The 23,731-nt window shown below is 36.0% G+C and overlaps 1 protein-coding gene across 1 annotated transcript in view; it reads left to right on the forward strand.

The window, feature by feature from the left end:
- ATP2B2 (ATPase plasma membrane Ca2+ transporting 2) overlaps positions 1–23,731 on the forward strand; it is a 413,794-nt gene that overhangs the window by 334,630 nt on the left and 55,433 nt on the right. Inside the window, exons 13-14 of the mRNA XM_050904420.1 lie at positions 251–493; positions 23,067–23,308. Of these exons, the coding sequence (XP_050760377.1) occupies positions 251–493; positions 23,067–23,308 (485 nt within the window). The remainder of the gene's footprint in view (positions 1–250; positions 494–23,066; positions 23,309–23,731) is intronic.

Raw genomic sequence — 23,731 nt, forward strand, 5'->3', positions numbered from 1 at the left:
TAAAATGTATATATACTGCAAAAAATGATGGAACTATGTCAGTTTATCAAAGGCGAAATTATGTCAGGAATAGTCACTGCTTGGTTGTCTGTAACTAGGGCTTGGGTTATGGGCCCCGATCAAAGTTCTAGATTAGTGAGCATTATGTTCTCATGAACAAGACTAAATACATGCTTTTTTGCTTTTTATAACTGATGTTAAAAATCTGTCAAAGCAAATCTTGAAGTTTTTTTATTTTGCTTTTTCTCAGAAAATGATGAAGGATAACAATCTGGTCCGCCACTTAGATGCTTGTGAAACTATGGGTAATGCTACAGCCATCTGCTCCGACAAAACAGGGACACTAACAACCAACCGGATGACGGTCGTCCAAGCCTATGTTGGTGATGTCCACTACAAAGAGATCCCAGACCCAGATTCTGTACCCGCCAAAACCCTTGATTTGCTGGTTAATGCAATTGCTATCAACAGTGCTTATACTACAAAAATTCTGGTAAGTAGGCTTTTTCTGTCAACAAAAGGAAACATAGCAGAAGGAGCTGTAATTTTTTTAAGCAATGTTAATTCCTTAACATCCTGTTGTTGGTTATGAAGCATTAAATACTGTTGAGGTACTCAACATGAGAATAGGTGCTATAAAAACTATATATTTTATGTTTTTCTTTTAAGGATAGGGATGTACTTATAAGTACAAGACCACGCTACATTTAAAAACCTCCTGCTGTTGTTAGATTGGTATGGCCCAGTTTTGGTGCAGGTAAATTTGCTAACACAACTAGTTTTCACTGAGATTTCATATGTGTAAAATTATCTTTGTGTGTCTAAGAACTTTCAATTCATTCTCAAATAGGACAGATTGGATTGGTTAAATCAGTGAGGTTAAGGATCTTTATTCACTCTGGTTTCAAGTGAATTACATCCAGAAGTATTTTATTCAGTCTGTAAAGGAAGGCAAAATGGAAATACCCTGTTTCCTTGTGGCATTAGATTCTTCTGTACAGAGCTAATTAAGAGGCTGAAAACTTTTGCAATTCCAATAGATTTGTTCTTTGAAAGGTCAAGCTTAATCTTAATATTGCAGAACAAATACGTTTTTTTTAAATTTATGAATTTATGTGTTGTCCTTTTTATAGCTCTGTGCTGAGCTGCGTAATACAGTCTTGCATGCACTTCACATTTGTTCTAAAAGTAATCTTCTAAAATACAATGACAGAAAACAATTGGTGAAATGTTATTGAGTGCTGGAGCATATATTTTCTTTAATTCTTGCTATCTAAATATCTGGATATTAGTAACAATCAACGTTTGGAAGAAGAATGTTTAGAGAACCCTGACGCAGATATGCAAAGTGTGTTTGTAGCAAAGGTGTTTTTGAAATGAATGCTCCTGAGGATTGTTTAGCCAGGGTTAGCGTCTGAAGTCAAGCCACAACTTAGGCACCCTTCAGACAGTCATCTGTGCTGCGATGCACTCTTCTGTGCTCACCGAAAGCTCTCTGGAAAAGGAAATGCGGGGAGAACCAGCCCCTGAGGCAGCTTGAGCTGCTTCCTACATCAAGAGTGGGCAGGGAATCACACAAACCCTCCATCAGCTCAGAAAGATACTGTTAGTTGCCATCTTGGAGCTGAAATCAGCCAGCAATGTGACTGCACCTCTTCTGTTGCACTCTAGAGACAAATAGCTCTAGTCAACTGAGGTTGGAGCTAGCCTTTTTGACTTTGAGTTCAGATACCCTGGAAAAGCAGAGCTCACTCAGCATTGCACCAATTTCAGCTGTGGGCATCCAACCAGCAGCACCAGTTCCCAACTGAATCCTGGATCTTATTCTGTCCTTTTCTTATGGTCTGTCCAGGTCAAAATCAGCCAGGTTGGCTGAAATGAAAGATGGGCCTTCCATTCTCAGGTGGTTCAGCGTAAATGCTGTGTAATAGCTCAGTGTGGATATTTTCTGGCCATGGCTTTTTGGAATCTAATTTGCGTATTTGTAAATTAGGAACATACATCTTAGTTATTTTAATATTGTTACAGCCTAAGTAAGGTTAGGTACTTCCTTCTGTAGAAAGAGAAATAGAATCAAACTCATCCTCAACACACAGGCTGGGATTAAGACAAGGTAATAGAGACAAATTGGGATGAAGGATAATAGGTAGCTATATAAATTTGTGTTTATAACTGCTACAGTGGTAATGCTAGTCACCAGCATCAGTCCTAGCTGTCACTGTGGAGTTTGACTTCGGGAGGGCTTTGAGAGAACGTTACCGACGTTGGCAGAATCTTCCTCATTCCTGAGAAACAAGGCAGAGGGCAGGCAGATTGGTTGGTAGTTAAGTCAGGTTTGACTGGCAGAGCAAGACTCAATGTCAGCTGTGCTTCATTGGTTTTATATTTTGCTGTTCATTTTGAATGCTTGAGATCAAAAACAGTAACAAAGTGTTTCTGTTCAACTTCCATACCAGTTCGCCCTCTCTGAATCTCAGAATAGATTTAGGTTTCTGAGTGAGGCATGGGAGGGCATCAGACTTTCCAGAGTGCTGCATCTGTAGTATTAAGTTTAATGTTCTGTCTTTCTCTTGTGGTAATAGTTTCATTTGAATGAAAAATTTCTGGTCAATAGTAGTTCTAAAATTTCACTTTGGTCTCAATATAATTTTGAATTTTTTTTTTTACTCTGGCTTGACTTCATTGCTTCTTGTTGAAATTAGTTATGCGCGCCTATTAAAAAGTCAATATTTCCCCATTCCAGTTCTTTTTAAGCTTTGCACAGAGACTGATTCTCTGTAAAATTGATAAACGGGTGAAATCCTCTGGAAATCACCTTTGTGCTGGATGCATATCAGATAACTACTTGAACTTATCTGTGTAAAATTAATGGTGATTTTTTAGCTATTATAACAGCATTATAAGATCAAGCCTTGCGGTATGGACCCCATGAGAATAACAACTCCAGTATCAGCGGAGTTCATTTTATTCATTGTTTGTAACAAGCTTAAGCTAAAGTTTAAGATACAAGGTATTGTTCCATAGCCCTCATTCATTTTAAATCATAAATAAATACAGTAAAAAATACGTAAGGGAGTTGTTTCCAGGATGAAGTATACAGAATTATTTTTCTAGCTGCTAATACTGAATGCATACTTGTGCACTCATTCTTAGAGCATATTTAATCAAATTGTGAATATCAGCTCAAACCCAAAGGGCATATAAATGTTACGTCGCTAAGATTGAATTTTACATATTCTATTTTTAGTTATCTAGTTATGCGTATGCTGTAAATTGTGCTTTGTATGAACTTCTGTTCAGAGCGATCACATATGGGACCATAAAATTAGTCAAGATGCTCTGCTGAATGAGAAATATTCCCTCTTGCATTGTCTTTTGATTAAGGGGCAATTGAACCATTGATAAAAATATAAAAAGAAAATAATATCACTGCTTGGGATAAAAGATCTGAATTTCCCTGAGAAATTAAACACCAATTATTCCAACTGAACAATAGCATCATTAAATATAGTTCTTTTTAATGCTTTCCAAGGATTAAGTTACTGGGTGAGCTGATTTTGCATTCCATTAGCTTCAGAGTAACTTTAATGCTGCTTTTATGCTGTTTATGTGAAGCTGTTCTCCAGAAAATCTTTCTTTTCCAGTATTCATGTTTTAGATAGCTTTCCCACATGGAAATAAAAATTAGACTTCATACGTTTTTGCATGTGAGCTGTGATGAGGACTGTAAAGCATCTGTTACTCTGAAAACAAAATTTGCACTTTGGGAATACTTTGATTGCACTTGGAGCAGAAGTACATTGATCTTGAGTATCATGGAGCAATAATGAAATAGAGACTCCAAATACCAAAACCAGTGATTTGAACTCTTCTATTGAGCTCTTGCTTGCATAAATTCAGTTTTAATTAGAAAATTATTTCTTCTTCTAATTTCCTGAAAACTGTTAGAGGGCATAGAAGACATGCTTGCTGGATGGGTATAATGTGTTCTTATTAAGAGATCGCAATTAGTATTTAGTTGAGCGATTTTCAGCACCAGTGGAAAAGACCCAGCTGAACCTGTTATTATTAGGATCTAACACAGGCATTTCATTTGGTACTTGATAGGTGCCTAGGGAGCAAAAAAGCTACTTATGCCTGTATTAGGTGAATATCTAGATCTGCATCAGGAGGACTGTTTTCGGTTCTGACAATCTGGAGTATCATTTACTGCATTTGCACAGTGTGTGGCACAATGTAGTGGCATCCTTTAACTGAGGATCTCGAAGGAAAAAAGACAGAGATGCCACAGAAAAGTGCAAACCATTCACTCCCTTCCACAGCTTCTGCCAACTTAGGAAATGAAGTAAACATATGTTAGTCTGTATGTTAGTAAATGTTAGTCAAGTAATGAATGTGACCTTGTAAAACTTCTGGAACAAAAAGGCCTCTATTGGATAAAACCAAGAGGGGCAAATGAAGCAAAAAAAAAAAGAAAAAAAGGATGTAGACAATTTTATTGCAGCCAACAGAGAAAGCAATGTTTCTTGTTTATCGTATGGCAGAAGAACACCTGTGTATGACACTATAACGTCTGTCTAAGAAAATAGTGAAGTTACCAAGGTTGCTGCCAGCACCCAAATTCCAACCACATTCCTACCACAGCCCTAGATGAGGGTCTTCACTGTACGCTCAGACAGACCTCTCTCCTAACAAGGAGAAAACAGCGTGTGATGAACTGACTGCAGCCCCCATTCCCGTCCCGCTGTGCTGCTGGGGAGGAGGAGGTAGAGAACTCGGGAGTAAAGTTAAGCCTGGCAAGAAGGGAGGGGTGGGGGGAAGGTGTTTTTAAGATTTGCTTTTCTTTCTCATTATCCTACTCTGATTTGACTGGTAATAAATTAAATTAATTTTTTTCCCCAAGTTGAGTCTGTTTTGCCCAGGACGGTAATTGCTGAGGGATCTCCCTGTCCTTATCTCGACCCACAAGCCTTTTGTTATATTTTCTGTCCCCTGCCCAGCTGAGGAGGGGAGTGATAGAGCGGCTTTGGTGGGCACCTGGTATCCAGCCAGGGTCAACCCACCACATATATGAAGACCATAAGAAGAAATTACATTCTACAGTGAAATGGTAGAAGTAATGGGAAATAAGATTTTTAGCACAAGCGCTGCATTGCAGCAATAGATGAAAATCTACTGTGGGTATTGAGAACATGGATGTAGTAGGCAGGTGAAGAGTTCTTCAGTTCTTCTCAGAGAAGTACAGCTATCTGGGTTGTTGGGAAACATAATGTTCCTGTCACAAACGGTCTTTAAAAAGGTATGCAAAGTACAACATACACTTCTCTCTTACAGTTTTGGGGTTTTTTTTTAATCAAATTTAAAAACTGGATTTTATTTATCAAATACTTGAATTAATCTTGTCTATTTTTTTATTTTTTTAATCGGATGAAAAAAATTGTCTCACGAATAATATGTATGTGCACACACATATTATTTAGCCAACAGAAATTCACTGTAATTTCCTTTTACCTTTCATAATTTCATCACTTTCAATATAGTAAGGCCTTCTTGAAAACAACTTTAAAATTGTTTTGAGGAATATGGATATTTGGAAGTTTGCTACTGAATCATTTAAAAACTGGAGAAGTAGTAGGTTGGTTTATGGATTTTTCCATACATTTCCCCACAGTAATGTATAAAGTTATCAGTGATGGAAGTGAGGGTTGACATGTCATATCTTTTTAACAGTAGTTGTTTGCAGCTCTCTAATTCATGTCTGACAGAGCACAGACCTTTTCTTTTATCTGTCTATATACATACATTTATGTGTCTGTGTATTTATATGAAGTCTTGTTTTCAAAATGGAATGGAAGAATGAGACCCTAACTGATTAGGAAAGATTGTTTATTTCATTTTTACACAAAGCTTAAAACCCAATAGATCAGATTATGCCATACCTATCAACAGAAAATAATCAGAATTTATATTTCCTGAGGCAACAGCAAAAGAGCCTGTACTTTATTGTCATTGTCTGCCAAGGGCAGTCATGCTAAATGAAACTGCTATTGGATGTCACTAGAATTCTTTCCTTTATTCAGAGGAGAGGCATGAGAAAATAGCTTTTATCCTCCAAACTACATATTTAGTTGTTGTGGTATTTGAAGTTGGAAAGATATTTTTACTCTCAGGTATGGTTTTCTTAAAACCTATTCTCAAGATCTTTGTTTCTTGTGTTAAAATACAGATAAAATTACCATTTGTTTTTACTGTACATGAAGGTTCAGGTCATCTCTTGTTTTATCCAGATAAGTTCACCCATTGCTGCTAACAATGTGCCAAGTTAAAATAGATAATTTAACAAACTCCAACAAAAACACATACACAAAAAATGAGGACAGAAATGGAGACAGAAGTGGTAAAAAAAAATTAATAAGGATGGGTTGAGGAAAGCTTTCATTTATGGTAACATTAAATGACAACCCAAGTAAATGGCCTGGCCTAAATTCTGTTTTATTCCTTCTGTAGTTCCCTACCATTAACACTAAGCCGCAAATACAACTGGCAGCTCCAGTTGTTGACTTGAAGTCTGTGAAAAAGATCAGTCATTTATCAGACAGACAGTCAAGTTGTCAGTCAAGGTTGACCTGCCTATAAGAAAGCAGGTCAGCTTTGGGGAAGAAGAGGCAGTGGAAGAAGGAATGAGAACTCCAGAAAACAGAACGTTGCAATGAGGGCACATTGAGGGGAAAAAAGGTAAAACTGGAACGTAAGGCGGAAAGATGATTATAACTCGGCAGCAGCAGAGTTTGCACGTATTCTTCACCGTGTGCTCCTCCTTTACAGCTGTGCGGCTTTCCCTATTTTACTGCATCGCATTTTCTCCACATACAGTTGCAGGCTTTGTCCACAGGGAGCTTTGCACTAGTAATTTTGGTATAGGAGGGTTTGAGTGAATTTTGGTGACACCATCCTTCGTAATGTTTTTTTTTTACCTCCGCTTTCTTTCCTCAGGCAATGCTCAAAAATAAACTCTACCTTTAGATAATGTGTCAAGATTTCAGTAATTTGTGTTTTAAGGTTGAGAAGGATGGGGAGGAGGAGGAGTGCTATTTGACAGCCATTTTATGTAAGGATAGATCTGTGGAAGGTTTTATCCTTACGTAATAATACTGGCAATCAGTAAACAGTGAGAAACGTATCTGGGATGAATTTTTGCAACTTAGCCCATGTAATGACACTGGACTGGCTTGTTGTCAGTGTCATTGGCTTTGGATGAGGGAGGCAAGAGGAAGGAGCAACAGGCTTGAATCATCTTCCTGCTCTCTCACTGTGGAATACATTTGGAATGGCAAAATCCTCTACTTCTAGTGTACTTAAAGCCGTCCGGAAAATGTCACAGAAGAATGTACCGAGAGGAGAATCCTCGGCTGGCAGATTGATGAACTGGTGTAGGAATTCAAAGATACTAATTTTTTCACTGTCTGAAAAAGAACAAGTGGATTTGTATGAACTCGTGAAGCTCTGCTCCAGGTTTTACAGTTTGTGTTCTGCCATCTTAGGTGTACAATAAGTTACTAAATATATGATACAAGGAGAAACGCAGAGGAAAATCCACTTTGCAGAAAATCATGCAGAAAATCAATGCATGATTTTCAGGGTGGCATCTTGCAACTCAGTAGGGTTGGATTTAGGTCAGTAAGGCTGTCTTCTGAGTCAAGTAACTTGAGGATAGTACTGTAAGTCTTTTACTGGCTGCTTTCAGCACATTAGTTTGGTAATGGAAATTTGTGAAAACTGTATATGCTCCTGTTTTTGAAGTGGTCAGGGGATGGAATTAAAATATTGTCTGGAGCACTTCTCAATCTCCAGCTAAATGGTGCGTGAGCCACTTAAAATTAAAAAATTATTTGATTTTATTGAAATTTGATTGAACTGATCTCTAAAAATCTGTATATTTTGTAAGAGTTTTTACTTCATAGCCAAAATTACCACCATTATAGGTAACTTCATATCTTTATCTCATTTTCCGTATTTTGTTCCCAGTGTTATACAACTGTATAATGTATGTATGCATTATAGACGGGACCAGACAATGCAGGCCAAAGTATCTTTCTATATATAAGCAAGACAATCATCACCAAAAATATCCTCAACAATATTTTCTTTAAAACTTTTTCATAAAGTCCTTGGTAAGCTTTTTCTCAGAATAAGCTAGGCAGGAAAAAAAACAACCTATAGTCTGCATATTATTTACTGTGTAAATAATAATTATTAGAGGTAATAGATCATGTAGATAATTGTCTCTGCTCCTAGGAATGGTAATTAGCAGAGTAATGATCTTCACACATCACTTGCCATTGAAGTTTTATATAATAAGAGGTACAAATATAGCTTTTCTGACTAAAGTAGCCACTGAGTTAATAATTGAAATAACTGTGTTTAGAAAAGGCTACTTGAATGTGTAAAGCATCGGACATGTTGTTACCCGAGTCATGCGCTTTCTGCTGTCGGGGTACAGGGGCTTTGTCTTGCTAGCAAAAAGCTTTTTTTTAGTAAAGTCTCCTTTTTTGAGAGTTGTAAGTGAGGGGTAGAATGGAATCAGCTGCCCAGAAAGCATCTCGGCAGTTGGTTGTGGGATGGATTTACCTAAGCAAAGAGGGATTAGGGAGCAGAGATCAGAGCAGGGCTGTCCTGTAAATCTGCTGTTGACATTGTGAAACTCTCTGGAAGGTTGCGTATTTTCATTAGTGGCCGGGTTGTCAGAGGCAAGGCAGGTTTCCCCACAACATGGCAGAAATGTTATAGGTAGAGAAGGTGAGATAAATGTGCTCAGAGCTAGTTCTTTATTGAAGTTCTCAGTATACAGTAAACTGTAATTGTAAATGAACTTGGCAACAGGACTGCAGCTCCTGACAGCTCTTTTCCTTAGTTCCTAGTCTCCTTTTCTGTCAAAGAAAGGGGTGACCGTCCTGCCTTAGCAACAAATGAATGTAGGAAGAGAAGATGGATAAATAAAACAATCCTGCACTGTAGAATGTAGCATGACAAATTATTCCCATACTAGCTAAAAGTTTATGATCAAGTTAAATTGTATTTCTTTATTTTCTTTCTTCATGTGACAGAAAACAAAGTAATAAAAACCTCATTCATGCTGGCCTTCACCTTCACAGTTTGCTAATTGCAGATTCCATTTATTCCTGTTGGAATAAATAATCATTGCAAGATTATAAACAGGACTGACAGTCACTTGGAAGCTTTCTGTTACTATAATATCATGTACCACATTAGCTTTTTTTTTCTCCTGCTTGCTTGTATGAAAATAAGTAAATTAGATTTTTAACTTGCTATGATGCAACAAATGTTTTTCCTATTACCTTGCATAGGATTTTCTTTTATGTTATGTGTCTTACTTTCATGTTCTTATTTTCCACTCATCTTGTACTGGCATAAGATGATTCACTTATAGGGATAACGGCCAGCTATTTCCAAATACGCCTGTTGATGAATGCAGGCTTTAAAAGTCAATGTTTCCTGCAAAGTATTCCAAAGTGTTTTCATCTAGGTATATAAATGTTGCTTATTGTTGTCTGATCATTTTTAGGACCAATTTTTTTTTTTTTTTTTTTTTTTTTAACAAAATATGTTGGCACAATGAATGATTTTAATATGTACTTCTTTTCATGCCTATGAAAACCCTACTGAGATGAAGTCATCACACTTTGGAGCTGATTGATATGCTGGTTAGAATTTAGATTTAACACTTTGTAGGAGATATTATCAGGGAGCATGTTTTCCTGATGGGAGCTTTTGTTTTTACATGAGTGGGTGTAAACAACTTACTTTCAGGCACATCTGTTTTAATGTAAGTTTTCTTTGTGTTCAGGAACAGGAAGATAATAATTTCAAATGTGATAATTAAATACCAATTTTATAGAAAATGGTAGTGGTTTTATAATCATACAAAGATACACAAACAGGCTTATTAGAAAACAGTGCCGTGGGTCCATCACCTCATAATGAAACGTGACATTAATTTTCTTTCAGATATATGTTACATAAATATATAATTTATATAGTTTTTAGTAAGTTTTCTTTTTACTCTCAGAACTCCAATGTGGTTTATTCCTCGGGGGAGGGGGGGACCCCCAACCCAAAAACCCCTAAACTGGTACAATGCTTGAAATACAACAGATCAGCAATAAAGTGTATGACAGAAAACATCGTGCTAATTTCCGAGCAATAAATGTGCAGGACTTACTTTACAGACTTGAAAAAGACTTTAAATTGATTTGGCATTGCTATTCTTTGTGAATGAGATTGCACTTAATGAGATTTATTATATTTCTGTTAGTGTAAGCAAAATAATATTTTTTCTTTTCTTTTGAGTCACAGCTAGTCCTAGAAAGTTAGTATTAAATATATAGTAAGTAAAAAACGATGCTTCAAATTCTAGTTCCTGCTTTCTTCTGCAGGTAGCCCCCACTACTGATTTTTCTTTCGAGCTTCCAGTTTTCTCTTCTTGTCTGTGAAGCTCTTGGCTCCTCTGGATTCCAATCAATCATATTTCTGTGTTATTTACAAGTGAGCGTGGAAAGGTGTCCAAAAACGATGGCCTTTCTGCTTTTAGAGATGGTGCCAGATAAGCCGGAAAAACCTCTAGAATGGATGGGGTTCTGAAGAACTGTAACCACAGATTCTGAGCAAGCTGCAAGGGGCACTGACTTCTCAAAGGCATATGACTTTGATGGATCTGATTTCTCAGGGGCATATGACTTTGATGGACAGAAGGCAGAAGGCATCTGTTACATAAAATCCTTTTCCCAGCTGGAGTCTAGCGGAGGAAACGGAAAGTTTTCAAAGGAAAGGTTGCTAGAGTATTTTAACGTAGTCAAAACTATACTGTTCCTTAGCATTACTGAAGAAATGACAGACCTGTTTTGGCAGACACCTTGCATGGAAAAATTAAGCTTCTAGAAGGAAGTTTTAAAAATTTAGGACAACTTTAATAAGTACTACTACAAACCTGTCTGACGTGTGTAAGTGCAAACACACACAGCAAAAGAGTATGGCTGGCTACTGGCAAGTCCTTATGGAGACACTGGGACATCTCATCCATCGGAAATTATGAATGAGTGTTGGGCAGTAGATGTAGCTCATTGTTCATAATACTGAATGAAAGTATTGAGCGTGTTAAAAAGTTCCACTGCGTATTTCTTATGCCATTGTTGTTTTTCTGTGGTTTCTACTTATTCAAGTGAGCAGAGAATTAAGTTACCTTTCACTTCCCTGCACTCCAAAGGAGAAGGGTTGACAGCGCTCAGTGCTGGTTTGCTAGGGGCTATATATTTGGAAGAGGTGAGAGACAAGTTTTTCTGGAAGAATTTTGCTATACAGAAGGACAGGATATTCAGCCTCTCCATCATTCCTGTCCTGTTTCCTTCTGAATGAATAATCAGATAAAAATTTGCTGCAGTCTCACAGTCTGCTATTCTGCCCAGCAAAGGCATCATTCTTAGTATCCTGACAAGGAAAGGGACTGGCCAGAGGACTGAATTTGTAATGCATCTCAAACATTACCCCACCAATCATGCAAAAAAATCCCTCTGAGAAAATATTAGATAAGCATTGCTATACCATATTATATACACTTGAGCTCATGCATTTGCTTACCAAAAAACCAGCCCCTAACTAACCAAAAGCAATTTAAAAATAATTTCAGCTGATACATGCTAGTATAGATTTAAAGAGGAGTACGTTTTGTATGATAAGTGAAATAGCTGCTGTTAGTGTTTTTAGACTCATTTAGAAATGGATGCTTGAAGAACCCTTTTCCTTACTCTGGAAATGAGTACTGTTAACAGAGAAGATCTATAATTATGATGGGCTATAATCAGTAGCTTAAGTCAAGTGAAAAAACTCCCTTTTACGTTTCATGTGGCTAGATTTGCTTTGCACTTACTAAATGTAGCTCCTTAAACTGTACAAATTGTTTGTAATTGTGCTGCAACCAGAAAGGCAGTGAGTGTTAAGACTAATTTTTGCTTTGGTTTGGTCTTTCTAGAAATTTAGTTTTCCAATCTGCAATGTATTTAGTAGAAAAGTAGAAAAATCCAAATTTAGCCTAAAATGATGCTTTAGTGTTTACAGTGCACTACCAAGATTTCTAGTTCTAATTAGTAAAAAGCATAGAGAAGGTAATGCAAATTAAAATGAGAGTTGGTGTATTTAGATAATATGGAATAGATGGTCTGCGTTTCACAACTTAGTGGCTGAAATTCATGTGCAATGGCTAGTAGAAAGCATGCATGAGGTGCACTTCAGACTACTAGTGCAGGTGTTTTTAAAAAATGTGATTAATTTTGATTAAGAGAGTTAACTAGTTAATTAAAAGTCTAAAGTGTGTATTAGAGTAGCTCAAAGGATATTTTCCAAATGTACAATTGCTAGTTAGATCACTGCTATAAGTAAAGAAAATGTATCTCTGTTTCCTCAAATCTAAAAGATGAGGTTTCAGCCCTAAAACAGATGCATTAATGCTTTTAATGTTGGCAAAAACCATATAAATCCCTAATATTGGTTCTAATTTGGAAATACACTTTTTAAACTGCAGACATTGCCTTGAAATTGAATTTTCACTACCTGATCAGCTCAACATTATGCAGTTTGTCTCCTGTCTCTGTTTTCTCTGTCTGCAACACTCATGAAGCTGGTCTAATATCAGCATGCAATAAAACCTCAGTTTAATAGATCTAAAACAAGGTAGCAGATGTTTGGTTGTCATTATGGAGGTACCAATTACAATTCTGCAATTAAGTGCAATTTCTCTTTTGCACTTAAAGAAAAATGTTCAGCTCATTTGTTGTTCATGAAAACATATTTGGCAAGCGTTTGCCAAATATATGGAACAAATGATCAGAAATCTATAAACTCTATTAATCTGTTCTTAATTTTAATCAATTTGGTTTAGAAATAGCACATTTGTCACTGGTCTGTGTTCTGATGATATTGGTAATAGGGGAGAAACATGCTTTTTCTTTTTTCTTTATAGCTAGCTTGAACTGAAACCTTGTAGTTAGACTATATTTAAAGTAAATTGGTTGTTAATTAAAGTAAGTTAGTAACAATTGCTGTGTCTAATTATTTTGATTATATAGGTTTCTTGTCAACAGTTCTTGTTCCACTTAAACAAAGCTGGAATGGCACTAGTATAAATCTAACAATTGCCAGTTCCCTGTGAATGTGACTGTACAAAAGGACAAGAGTGGAGATTTTTAGTGTCCAAATTTGGAAATGGAATACATAATTTTCAAAATTTGAGAGCCAAATTGTCATTAAATGATATGTTTTAAGGGAACATATGGTTTTGATCAATAACAATTGGAAAGTCCCTACATACAGATGAATAACATCTTATAGTTTAATAAATATTCCAAGACTCTTCTGGAGAAAATGTGGAGAAAAATCTGTCTGTAAAATTCAGTTTAATCTCGTCTGGAAACGCTACGGCTGGAGTATCCTAATCATAACTGTGATTAATCAGTAGTGTCATAACAAGGCAGAGTTCATTCTTTGCACTGTAATGTGGTGTATTAATGTACCTCTGCTTAAATTCAGCCATGAATTGTTGTCACTTGGAATTGAGAGATTTTTAAAAATTATTTTTATTTTTTAAATTAAAAGACATCCAACCTTCTATTTTAATTATTTTAATCTTGAAATGTAGACTATTACAAAAGGAAAAAATTCAAATTAGAGAACCAAAATGGATTAGGAGATGAAAAGGAATAACTCACGCGGCATGTCTTTTGATTATGGAGTTGCTAATGAACTGGAATGTATAAATATACATGTCAGTGTTTGGTTCCTTAGAATAAGTATTGTTCAGTTACATATGCAGGACTTTATGAAAAGGTATTAATTTTAAAAAGTTATCAGTTTATGTTTTCATGATTTGAAATCAGAAATCCTTGCTCTGGGCCCAATTAAATTAATTACATAGATAAACGTAGTTAAATTTAGATTTTTTAACTACCTCAAATATTGCTTCTTACTATAGGTATCCCACTTTTTCTCTGGTTGTGAAGCTGAAGGAAATAGCAAGTTTTGTTCTAATTAGTTCTAACAAGTCCTTTATATCTAGGAGTAATAGTCTCATATGAATCGTGCAGATTGCTCATATGTGTCAACATTTTGCATGTCTGAAAACTTATGCACAGACAATTTAAACGTTTTTTCTGTATTTTTAACTCGTATCCTCTGTTCTTGAGAGTGAATTGAAAAACTGATGAAGTATGGACTAGAAAAGTGGACAGTGAGGTAGATTGAAACGTGGCTGAACTGCTGGTCTCAGGGGGTTGTGATAACAAAGTCCAACTGGAAGCTGATCGCTAATGGTGTATCCCAGGGATCAGTGAGGGGGGCCAATACTGTTTCACGTCAGTAATGATCTGGATGATGGGGCTGAGGGCCTGACACGCAAGTTGGAGGTTGTGAAAACTGGGACTGTCCAGCCTGGAGAAGAGAAGGCTCAGGGCGGACGTTATCAATGTGTATAAATACCTGATGGGAGGGAATGAAGAAGATGGAGCCAGACTCTTCTCAGTGGTGCCCGGTGAAAGGCAAAAAGGCAATGAGAGCAAATTGAAACACAGGAAATTCCATTCAAACATAAGAAAACACGTTTTACTGTGAGGGTGTTCGAACCTAGGCACAGGTTGCCTAGGGAGGTTATGGAGTCTCCCTCCCTGGAGATATTAAAAACCCAACTGGACACAGCCCTGAGCGACCTGCTTCGGCAGGGGCGCTGGGTTTAGATGGTCTCCCAAAAGAGGGGGCTGGTGTCTGCCAGCCTCAACTACTCTGTAATTCTGTGAAAAATGTGTACAGGACCGACATCCATCTTTTACCTTTAACTACTGAGAAGAAGAAAGAATTTTCATGTTTGCAGTAGCATTTTTTTGCCTTATCCTTTTTTTATTCAAATGAATCAAAGGTAAATTTGTCCTTCAAACTAAAAGGATAGTTTAATTATTTGCTAATAAAATTAAGGGCAAAGTATTATCTCTCTTTGAATGTAAAAATAGGTAACAGTCAATGAGAGAGGGAATAGAGACTGTCACACCAGCCTTTCAGTCTGTTCTTCATGCATGATTTCATCTTCTTTCATAATCACTCTTGGGGGAATTTATGGATATTATCATTTTTTCCTTATTCCTGTTATGTGAGCTGAAACAAGCATGAGTCCATATTCACTGAGCCACATCACTGCTGCTCTCTTAACTTTGCCATGTTGATAGGAAATGTCACACTGATACATTACATAATTACAGCTGGCCCCTTTTTACATGATTATTGCCTTGCTATTATTTGAGGCAACAAGAGATGTTGAAATACACCAGTTTTACATAATGTTATATCTGACTAAACTTGTGTCCATCTCAAGCGCTAGCAATGAGAATTACATGGTACCACAGCATTGCATTAATTAAATAGATTGTTGCATCATTTTCAGGTCTGTCTTCAAAGAATAGAAAAAAATATTAAATAATTATCCTCCTAAAAATTAAATAAATATCCTGCATCAGAGCTGATCTGATGCAGGAAGCCTGGATTTGAATGTCCTCCAACTGTTGTGGTAGATCTAATTATGCCAGTTGTACCTAAATAATTCCATTGTTCTGGCTACTGTACAAATATATTGTTTCTTACACCCTGTACAGTAATGAGTCAAAAATTCCTGTTACCAATTTCCTAGGACCTTTGAGCAGATCTGATAGTTAAATGGTTGTTAAATAACAAGATAGGGGCCTGTGCTGGGGAGCAGTGCCAAATGACACTACTGTCACTCGTCTGAGGAGCCTGCTTTGTATCAGCTGAAGGGTGCAGCACATGTCTGATCAGTGACAGGGAAGTCTTTTAAACTGCTTCTCTATTGCTACTCATTTCTTGCTGAGACAGCATAACTGAGCTCAGCAGGATGTCCTGGCCAGTCTCTAACCACGAGAGACATGAAGGTTATCTTATGGCTTTAATTTGAACTGCCAGCAAGTTGGGGTCCTGACTTAGGCTTGACATGCAATAGAAATGTGCTTTGAGACTACAATTTTACTGTAGCATAGAGGTCTAAATGACGTGAGACTGCTGCCTGCATTCAACATGTAGTAATTAAGGGGCTGTACAGTAGCTGGTTCAGTGAGAAGGCAGCCTCACTAGCCAGTAGTATCAAGTAACAACTTACAAATCTATAAATTTATTATTAAACAATGTTGTTGTTTCCATTTCTGATTTTAGTCTTCAGATTTTATATCTCTTGTGAGTGCTGAAACATGTTTCAAGTGCTTTCATTTTAGGTTGTCTACATCTGGAATGCTTATCGGGCTGGCTAACAAATCAGTGCCTGTCAGTCAGGATTTGGAATAAATTGCCTCGATTTTGATAGCCTTATGATGGTGGCTGCTGGTGCCTGGAGTAAATAGTGAGAACTTGAGGTGACTTATTTGGTGCACGAAATGGAGCTGCTGTGGATATTAGGGTTTTGTGGATAATGGGAAGCAAAAGGAATTAGCTGTTGTATCCCCCTTCCCAGTCTTTTCAGAATAGAAATATGGGAGACACATCAATACAGGGCAGCACTGGTGAAATTTCAGATATTTATTTATTTGTGTGATTCATTTATTATTTCCCTCTCTACTTTCTCTGTTGTTTTAGTCCTATTCTATGCTAGGGAATACTGCTGACATGCTTGATTACCAACACATATCTGTGTTAAACCCATTTTTTTTCTCTTAATCCTGTTCCTCCCACTGATTTTGAATTCAAACACTTCATGTCTTCCGGTCTGGGATGGAGATGTTTAAGTGTCTAAATCATGTAGGAAGTGTTTAAAGAAAAAGGGAGAGACTTGGTAATAAAGGGGGAATTTACTAAAAACAGTTTCGCTTCTCCCATCACCTTTGTTTGATTCTTCCTGTCTGATTCTTTTTACTACGAAACACGCTGTTGATCATCCGCAAGCCCAAAATATATGCCACCATTAGAGGTGAATATCTTCTTTTTTTCCCCACAAGTCTCCTCTCTGTCAGAAACTCTTCACAATCAAATTTCTCGTTTAAGCCTGTGACTTTTTTATTTTAGATGAGCTATATTAGCATTCCTCAAAACATATTACATGCCACCCTACAATGTTTTTCTGTCTTCTGTGCAGCACTGTGTAACACCATTATGTACCGTGTGAAACACAAATCCTATTATATTTAGAAAATATGGCCAGTCTTAGTTACTAGACCATGTACAGCATCTATTAAAGGGTTCCCAAACATTTTTTGTTGTCTGGTTCAGAGCCAGATTCCAAGTGTATGTACCACAGGGCTTTGAAATGATGAATGTGTAATTGTTGGACCCAAAAAATTATGCATTATGGAGCAAACTGATCAAAGTCAGGAATTTAGGAGCTCGCCATCCTTAAGGGGTGCAGACCTCTAGTTCTTTGGAATTGAAATGCTTTGCTTGAGCTTGAAATGAAGTAAAGGAAGAGATCTGTATCAATTTAGTGTATAAAAATTTTTAATCCTCTGAAGGAAAAAAGGAGATAAATTTTACTTTCTGATGAACAGGCATGATATAAGTGAATGGGAACACCTATGTTAGTCTACTCAACGGTGTGCATAAGAATAAAAAAAAGCCATCAAACCTTTACACTTTTAAATGTTGGGCTTTAAATCCAGTGAGTGAGATCAGAACAGTACGTAAGGTTAATGCAGTCTGTTTCTTCTGATGCCAAAATGATTATGCAACCAGCTCCAAGTTGTTAACTGTTCTTTTTCAATCCTTTATGCTGACCCCAATTCAGACTGACTTGACTTTAATTTAACTGAATTTCAACAGCATTGTACCTTGCAGTGATGATTCTGACTTGTAAAATAGCATGTGTATTATCAGAAAGTGTGTTGTTTTCTGCACTCTGTGTAAAACAGAGGCAACTTATTAGTCATTAACATGAAAAAACTACTTAAGATTGCAAGCAGTCTGAGGACAAATTGTGATCTTCCTCATCAGTCAAGTCGATAATATTATTCTAGATGTATCCTCAAGGATAGCAAAGATCAGAATCTGCACAAGATATAAAGACTAATTTTTATTCCTAAATAAAGGCCTTATGAAAGTCAATTCATAACATTTTAACAGTATAGAGCTGATGCCAGGTATTTGTACTGAAACTTATCTTTAGGATGCTGTTTTGTTTTTCTTTGTTTTAATCTACAAAAAGATTTTTCAAGAATTCTAATAAAAAATTTGGAGTTTGGTTAATTAGTATTATCCTAGTCATGTGTATAATTAATATGCCAGTTGTCGTCTGCCCGGAAAGCCAGCAGTATGCTATGTGCTGAGATAGTGTTGAAAGCATAATGTGGGCAGAAGTTCAATAAAACCGAAGGAAAGTTCCACAGTATTGTTTGGGAAAAGTTAGATAGGATTATTAAGTAAGCTTTCTAAACAATAAGTGAAAGTGTAAAAAAAAAAAAAAAAAATTTTCTGTAAGAGAATCTTTGCATATCAAAACCAGTCTGTTTCCAGACAAGCTTTAACAAAGTTTCTATTGCATTCTTATACAGGGATGTGCATTCCTATGTAGTTATGCAGAGGTGATACAGCTAGAAAACAAGAAATACTCTTAGAACAAATAGTAAAGAACAAAAGAGAAGATAAAGCAAATTTGTTTCTGGTGTTTGGCATCCAGAATCCAGATTATAGCTGGGGTGAAGGATCTGTGGAAATGGTCATACTATGAAAGACAGAAAAAACAGTGCTGCTGTTGAACTTCTGTAGTTAACAGATCCCAGAGAAATCATAAATGGTCTTTTGAAACCGTTTCCCATTTTGTAGTTGAAAACTTTATTTAGTCAAGCAAAGTTTTAGATTCTTACTCCTTGGCTAGAAAGAACTCACTCTTTTCATTTTTAAGTTTTTCTGCAAGATAAACAGTCATTTCTGAATCTGTCTTGGTTTAGCTTGAAGTCAGTTGAATAATCCTGTATCTACAAAAAGCTGATACATTTGATTATAAATTTAATATGTTTTAATCTTGCTTTAGATGTCTTCCATTAAACCATGGATTCAACTTACGTAATGAGGGAATATCTCTGAATTTGATAGTACTATAGTTTTTTTAGTAGTTCTCCTTTTTATAGTATTAGGAATTAAAAAATAAAAATATCACATGGTTCGAACAGCATTCATCCTTCTTGGTTATTTTAAATTTTACATATCTAATGTTTAAATATACAGAGTATATTCCTGCACATTGTGGTCCATTTTCTCTTTTTTGAGTAAATTAAGTATAGAGTGGAAATTTTTTGCAATTTAATTTTAAAAATGCATTTTCCTCTGTCTGTTTGCCTGTTGTGAATGGACTTGAACATTCAATATGGATATAATATTCTAGCAAAGTTCATTTTTTTAATCTTAATAAAATCGGTATATTTACAATCATCATTATTCTAAAGGAGTAGTTCAATGGGTAGAACACAGGATAAAACATAAATGAATACTTCAGATAATATACAAAATCCTAACATTTTAATTTGGAAAGACTACTTGGATATTCTTGCCAGGTCCTCTCTTTTCACATCCAAAGGGGCAATGAGAAAAATGAGGTTTGGTAAGTGTTACAGTGAAAATGGAAGCATTATAATTTCCTAATCTAATTTTAAAAGTTGAAGCACCTCTTTAAGTTATGCCCACAGTTTTATCTTTCTTCCTTGTTAACTCATTTTATTAGTCAATTATTTTTCCAATGAAATAATTCTGAAAATTCCTTTTGTAATCCAAATTCAGTATTAGGTCAATACTAGCTTTTGGGTGGTATTTTTAAGCCTTAATAATACAGCTGTACTCTGACCTAGAAACCTATTTTGATAGTTGTAACAACTATTTCTTTAACATCTGTCTGCAGTTTGGTTTACATGCAAGTATTTACTTACAATTGAAATATTGTTATTACATAAATAATATAAAGACTTGGAAGAAACATTTGAAAACATTTTACAAGGATGAGTGGAAAGTCGTTATTGGAGGAAGGTATTGGATCAGTCTCTTCCTAGTAGAAGATTGTACAGTATGTAGCTGGCTTGTGACCAGCAAAAGATCTTTCATTGAGCTCTTAAGAAACAGTGCATTCAAAAAGACTAAGATCCTATTTGCAAATCACAGTTCAAAGGCTTGCTCTCATATGTTGTTAAAGGGTTGTCATTCTCCGAGGAGTCAATGAAGGTGTTCCTAGTTAATTATTCAAAAGTAACCCCTTTAGGCTGTCCTTTTAATTGTTTTCCAGGTGCCATAAACTGCAGATTTCAGCAAGAAATAAATTTAGATACAGCACAGTAGGAAGTTTTAAAAGCCAGCAGCTTCTGCAAAGGATTGTCAAGAACAGTCTGCAAGGAGACTAGTTTTGGCATATAGATTTTGAGCTGAAACAGTACAGGAAAGGAAGTGCTACTTGCCAGCTCTCACCACCATATGCTTTATTATAATGCAACGTACAAAGAATATGGAGACAGCAGCTGCTCTAGAGGGAGGTGGCCACTTGTTAGATTTTGAAACCTTTCTGAAAGGTCTGTTCATTTTCTTTTCACTGGTATTTTTTCCCCTTGCTTACATATTTGCATTCGAAAGATGTTCACTAAAAGAAATCTATTTTTAGACCACAGTAAGAAGAGGAGAATGTGATCTACTTTTTGTTGAAATAAAAATAATTTTAGAAGGACTCTAATATTTAGTTTCATATATTGTGAAACGTGGGTAGATTTTTATTTTCTTAATATCCATTCACATCAGGGCATGATGAAATCATATATATAAATTAACTATTGTCTAAGATTGTATGTGTTCGATGGAAAGAAACTTATGTCTTTCATTGGTTTCCAGTGTGTGTTTGCTAGTGGCTTGATCACATTCACATTTAAGTCAATGTTATGATTCACTGACTTCAGTGGCAAAGAGAACCAAAGCATAAATGAGGATTTAGATCTAAAATGGAAAGAGTTTGATATGATATGCACAGAGAAATGAGTCTTTTCTAGCATCACTACCCAGGCAGTGAAGTTGATTACTCTGTTGCTTTGAGAAACCTGAAGTTCTTAGCATGTTTCAGGAACTGTGTGCCTGCAATGTCATGAAAATGAACCTTATTTAAACAAAACTGTATTTTAAAGGATATTTTTTTGACTCCTGAGATTTTCATATCCACTGAATGTAACAATCCTTCCAAATACACATAACTACAAGCACTTGGGTTTTAAATTAGGGATTCTTAAGTGAATTTGAGAATCCAGAGGGAAGTTACATCACAGTGTAATGCGATTATAGCAGGGCAAGTTGTTATAGGATATAATAAAATTAATATACTAGCATTTTTGCTGAGTGTCAGTGTTTTACATTGACCCTGGAGTAACGCTAAAATGTCATAGCAACACAAATGTGACCCATATAACTCAGTAAAAATGATGGTTCATGTAGAAGAAAGATGTTACAATTCTTTTTGGAAGGCTAAGTCTCTTTGAGATGGAGATTTTTAGATTATTATGTATTGCTCACCATAGATGCATCTCTCTGAAAAAGAAATGACATTAATCTGTCTGTCACCAGGTATATGTTTTCCTGGTGATAGAAAGATGGTTCTTATGGAAAAATCCGTGTTTATTTGCTTACTTCAGTTCTAGACTAGTCTATTATTATCTATCTGATCTTCATTTTTTAAACCAGCTGCAATTGGTGGTTATCTGGAATACTTACTTACTTACTAATGCTTACTTAAAGGTCCCTTTTTCCCTTTTTGTGGCCGTACTTCTTGCAAGAATTCCAATCTAAGTAGGATTACTGGTTTGCAACTTTAATCATTCCCTACGTTACCCCTCGTCCCACTGAGGGGCGATGTAGGGAATTCCATCTACTTAGGAATCCCATTTCAGAAGTAGACTGGATTTTAAAGGCTATAGTGAAATTAAACATGGATTCTGAATAGAGTCCTGTAGTCCTAATTCTGCAAAATGTGAGGCAAAAGTTTAAGTCATGTTGAAAGTGATGACTTACAGTCTTGTCTTGAGTCAAAACAAAATCTGTTTTCAATGCAAATAAAAGTTGTGCAAGGACTTCTCCTTCTTTTGGTTCCCGTAAGTATAGTTTAGCCCTAGCTTAAGCAACACCTTTCTAATTCTAGTAAGTATAAGAAAATTTAAATTATCAACAGTCTGTAGTTCACACATTGGTCACTTTAAGTCAATCTGGAGTCTTGACAACACAGGAGCTTTTTGTTTGGGGTGTATTACACCCCCAAGAAAGTCTGTAAATGAAATGTATGTTTGTTTGTTTATATTTTGAATGGGAAGGTAAAGCCTTCCTTGTCCCTAGAAGGACCGAGAATTGTCAGGAGTTGCAAAATGTTTAGCCTACTCCATTTTTTTCTAACATATAAAGCATTTATTGTCTGAAGCAGCAGACTAAAGCATGGTAATTCTAGAAACAGGTACTTTTAGATGTAGAACTATTATTTTATAGATCGTCGGAAATAACCTTTTTCACTGAGACTTGCTGTTATGATTAGATGCAGATTTATTTTTACATAAAAAATGCCTGGTAGAAAAAAAAGGATAGATCTTTAACTCACCATTATAACCATGAAAGTCAGCAAAACAATATAATTCTAAGCAAGTGAGAAAAGGAAAACCTCTGTTTGTGGCAAATGAGAATTAATTATTTTTGAGCCTAAAGAAAGTTACTTCATTTTTAATGATGTATTGCCTAACCATCACAAGCTATTCAACTGCCAATGGCTAATTTAAAAGAAAAGAAATGCAAGAGACCAAATGTACCTGTTTATCTAGAGACATCTTCCTCATTGTGAGAATAGCTGCTTCAAGACTGTTAAAGCTCTATGGGTTTTTTGCTAGCTTTTAAAAAAGACACAGGATTGCACAATTAGAGTTTTAGATCTTAAACTGTACACTGTAACTTTGTTCTTAATTGTTCAGAAAGCATTGTATACCGCTTATCATTAGAGAAATTCATATCTCATTTTTTCTTCTCTTCAGCCACCAGAAAAAGAGGGTGGCTTGCCTCGCCAGGTAGGCAATAAGACGGAGTGTGGCCTCTTGGGATTTGTCCTGGATTTGAAGCAGGATTATGAGCCTGTTCGGAACCTCATCCCCGAGGAGAAACTCTATAAAGTTTACACGTTCAACTCTGTCAGAAAGTCAATGAGTACTGTCATTAAAATGCCAGATGGTAGTTTCCGAATGTACAGCAAAGGAGCTTCTGAAATTGTTCTGAAGAAGTAAGTTCAATGGTTTAGTTGCTAGTTTTTTCCAAAATGCAGAACATTCTGACACTTAAGACGACATACGTGGGAATTTCGGTATTTGGAATTTGCTACTTACAGCAGAAATTTGACACACTTTAGTAGTATAAGCTGTTATTGGTCTTTTCTACTTTTTTTTTTTAAGTGCTCACTCTTACAAAACTTGTTTGGCTTATTTTTCTTATCATTGGCTAGCCAAAGAATTGAGTCTACATTCAGTAGTTTACGCACGGATTCTTTACGTTCAACCCATTTGGAAAATAAGGATTTTTCAGTTTCATTGTAAGTTGTCAGCTCATTAATTACATGGGTATTGAGGAAATAATGGATGAAGGGCTCTTGGTGTCTCTGTAATAAGTTACAAACAAATTCTCTCTGATATTTTGGTAGTGAATCTTG

The sequence above is a fragment of the Gymnogyps californianus genome, chromosome 13 (assembly GCF_018139145.2).
Source record: "Gymnogyps californianus isolate 813 chromosome 13, ASM1813914v2, whole genome shotgun sequence".
Lineage (NCBI taxonomy): Eukaryota > Metazoa > Chordata > Aves > Accipitriformes > Cathartidae > Gymnogyps > Gymnogyps californianus.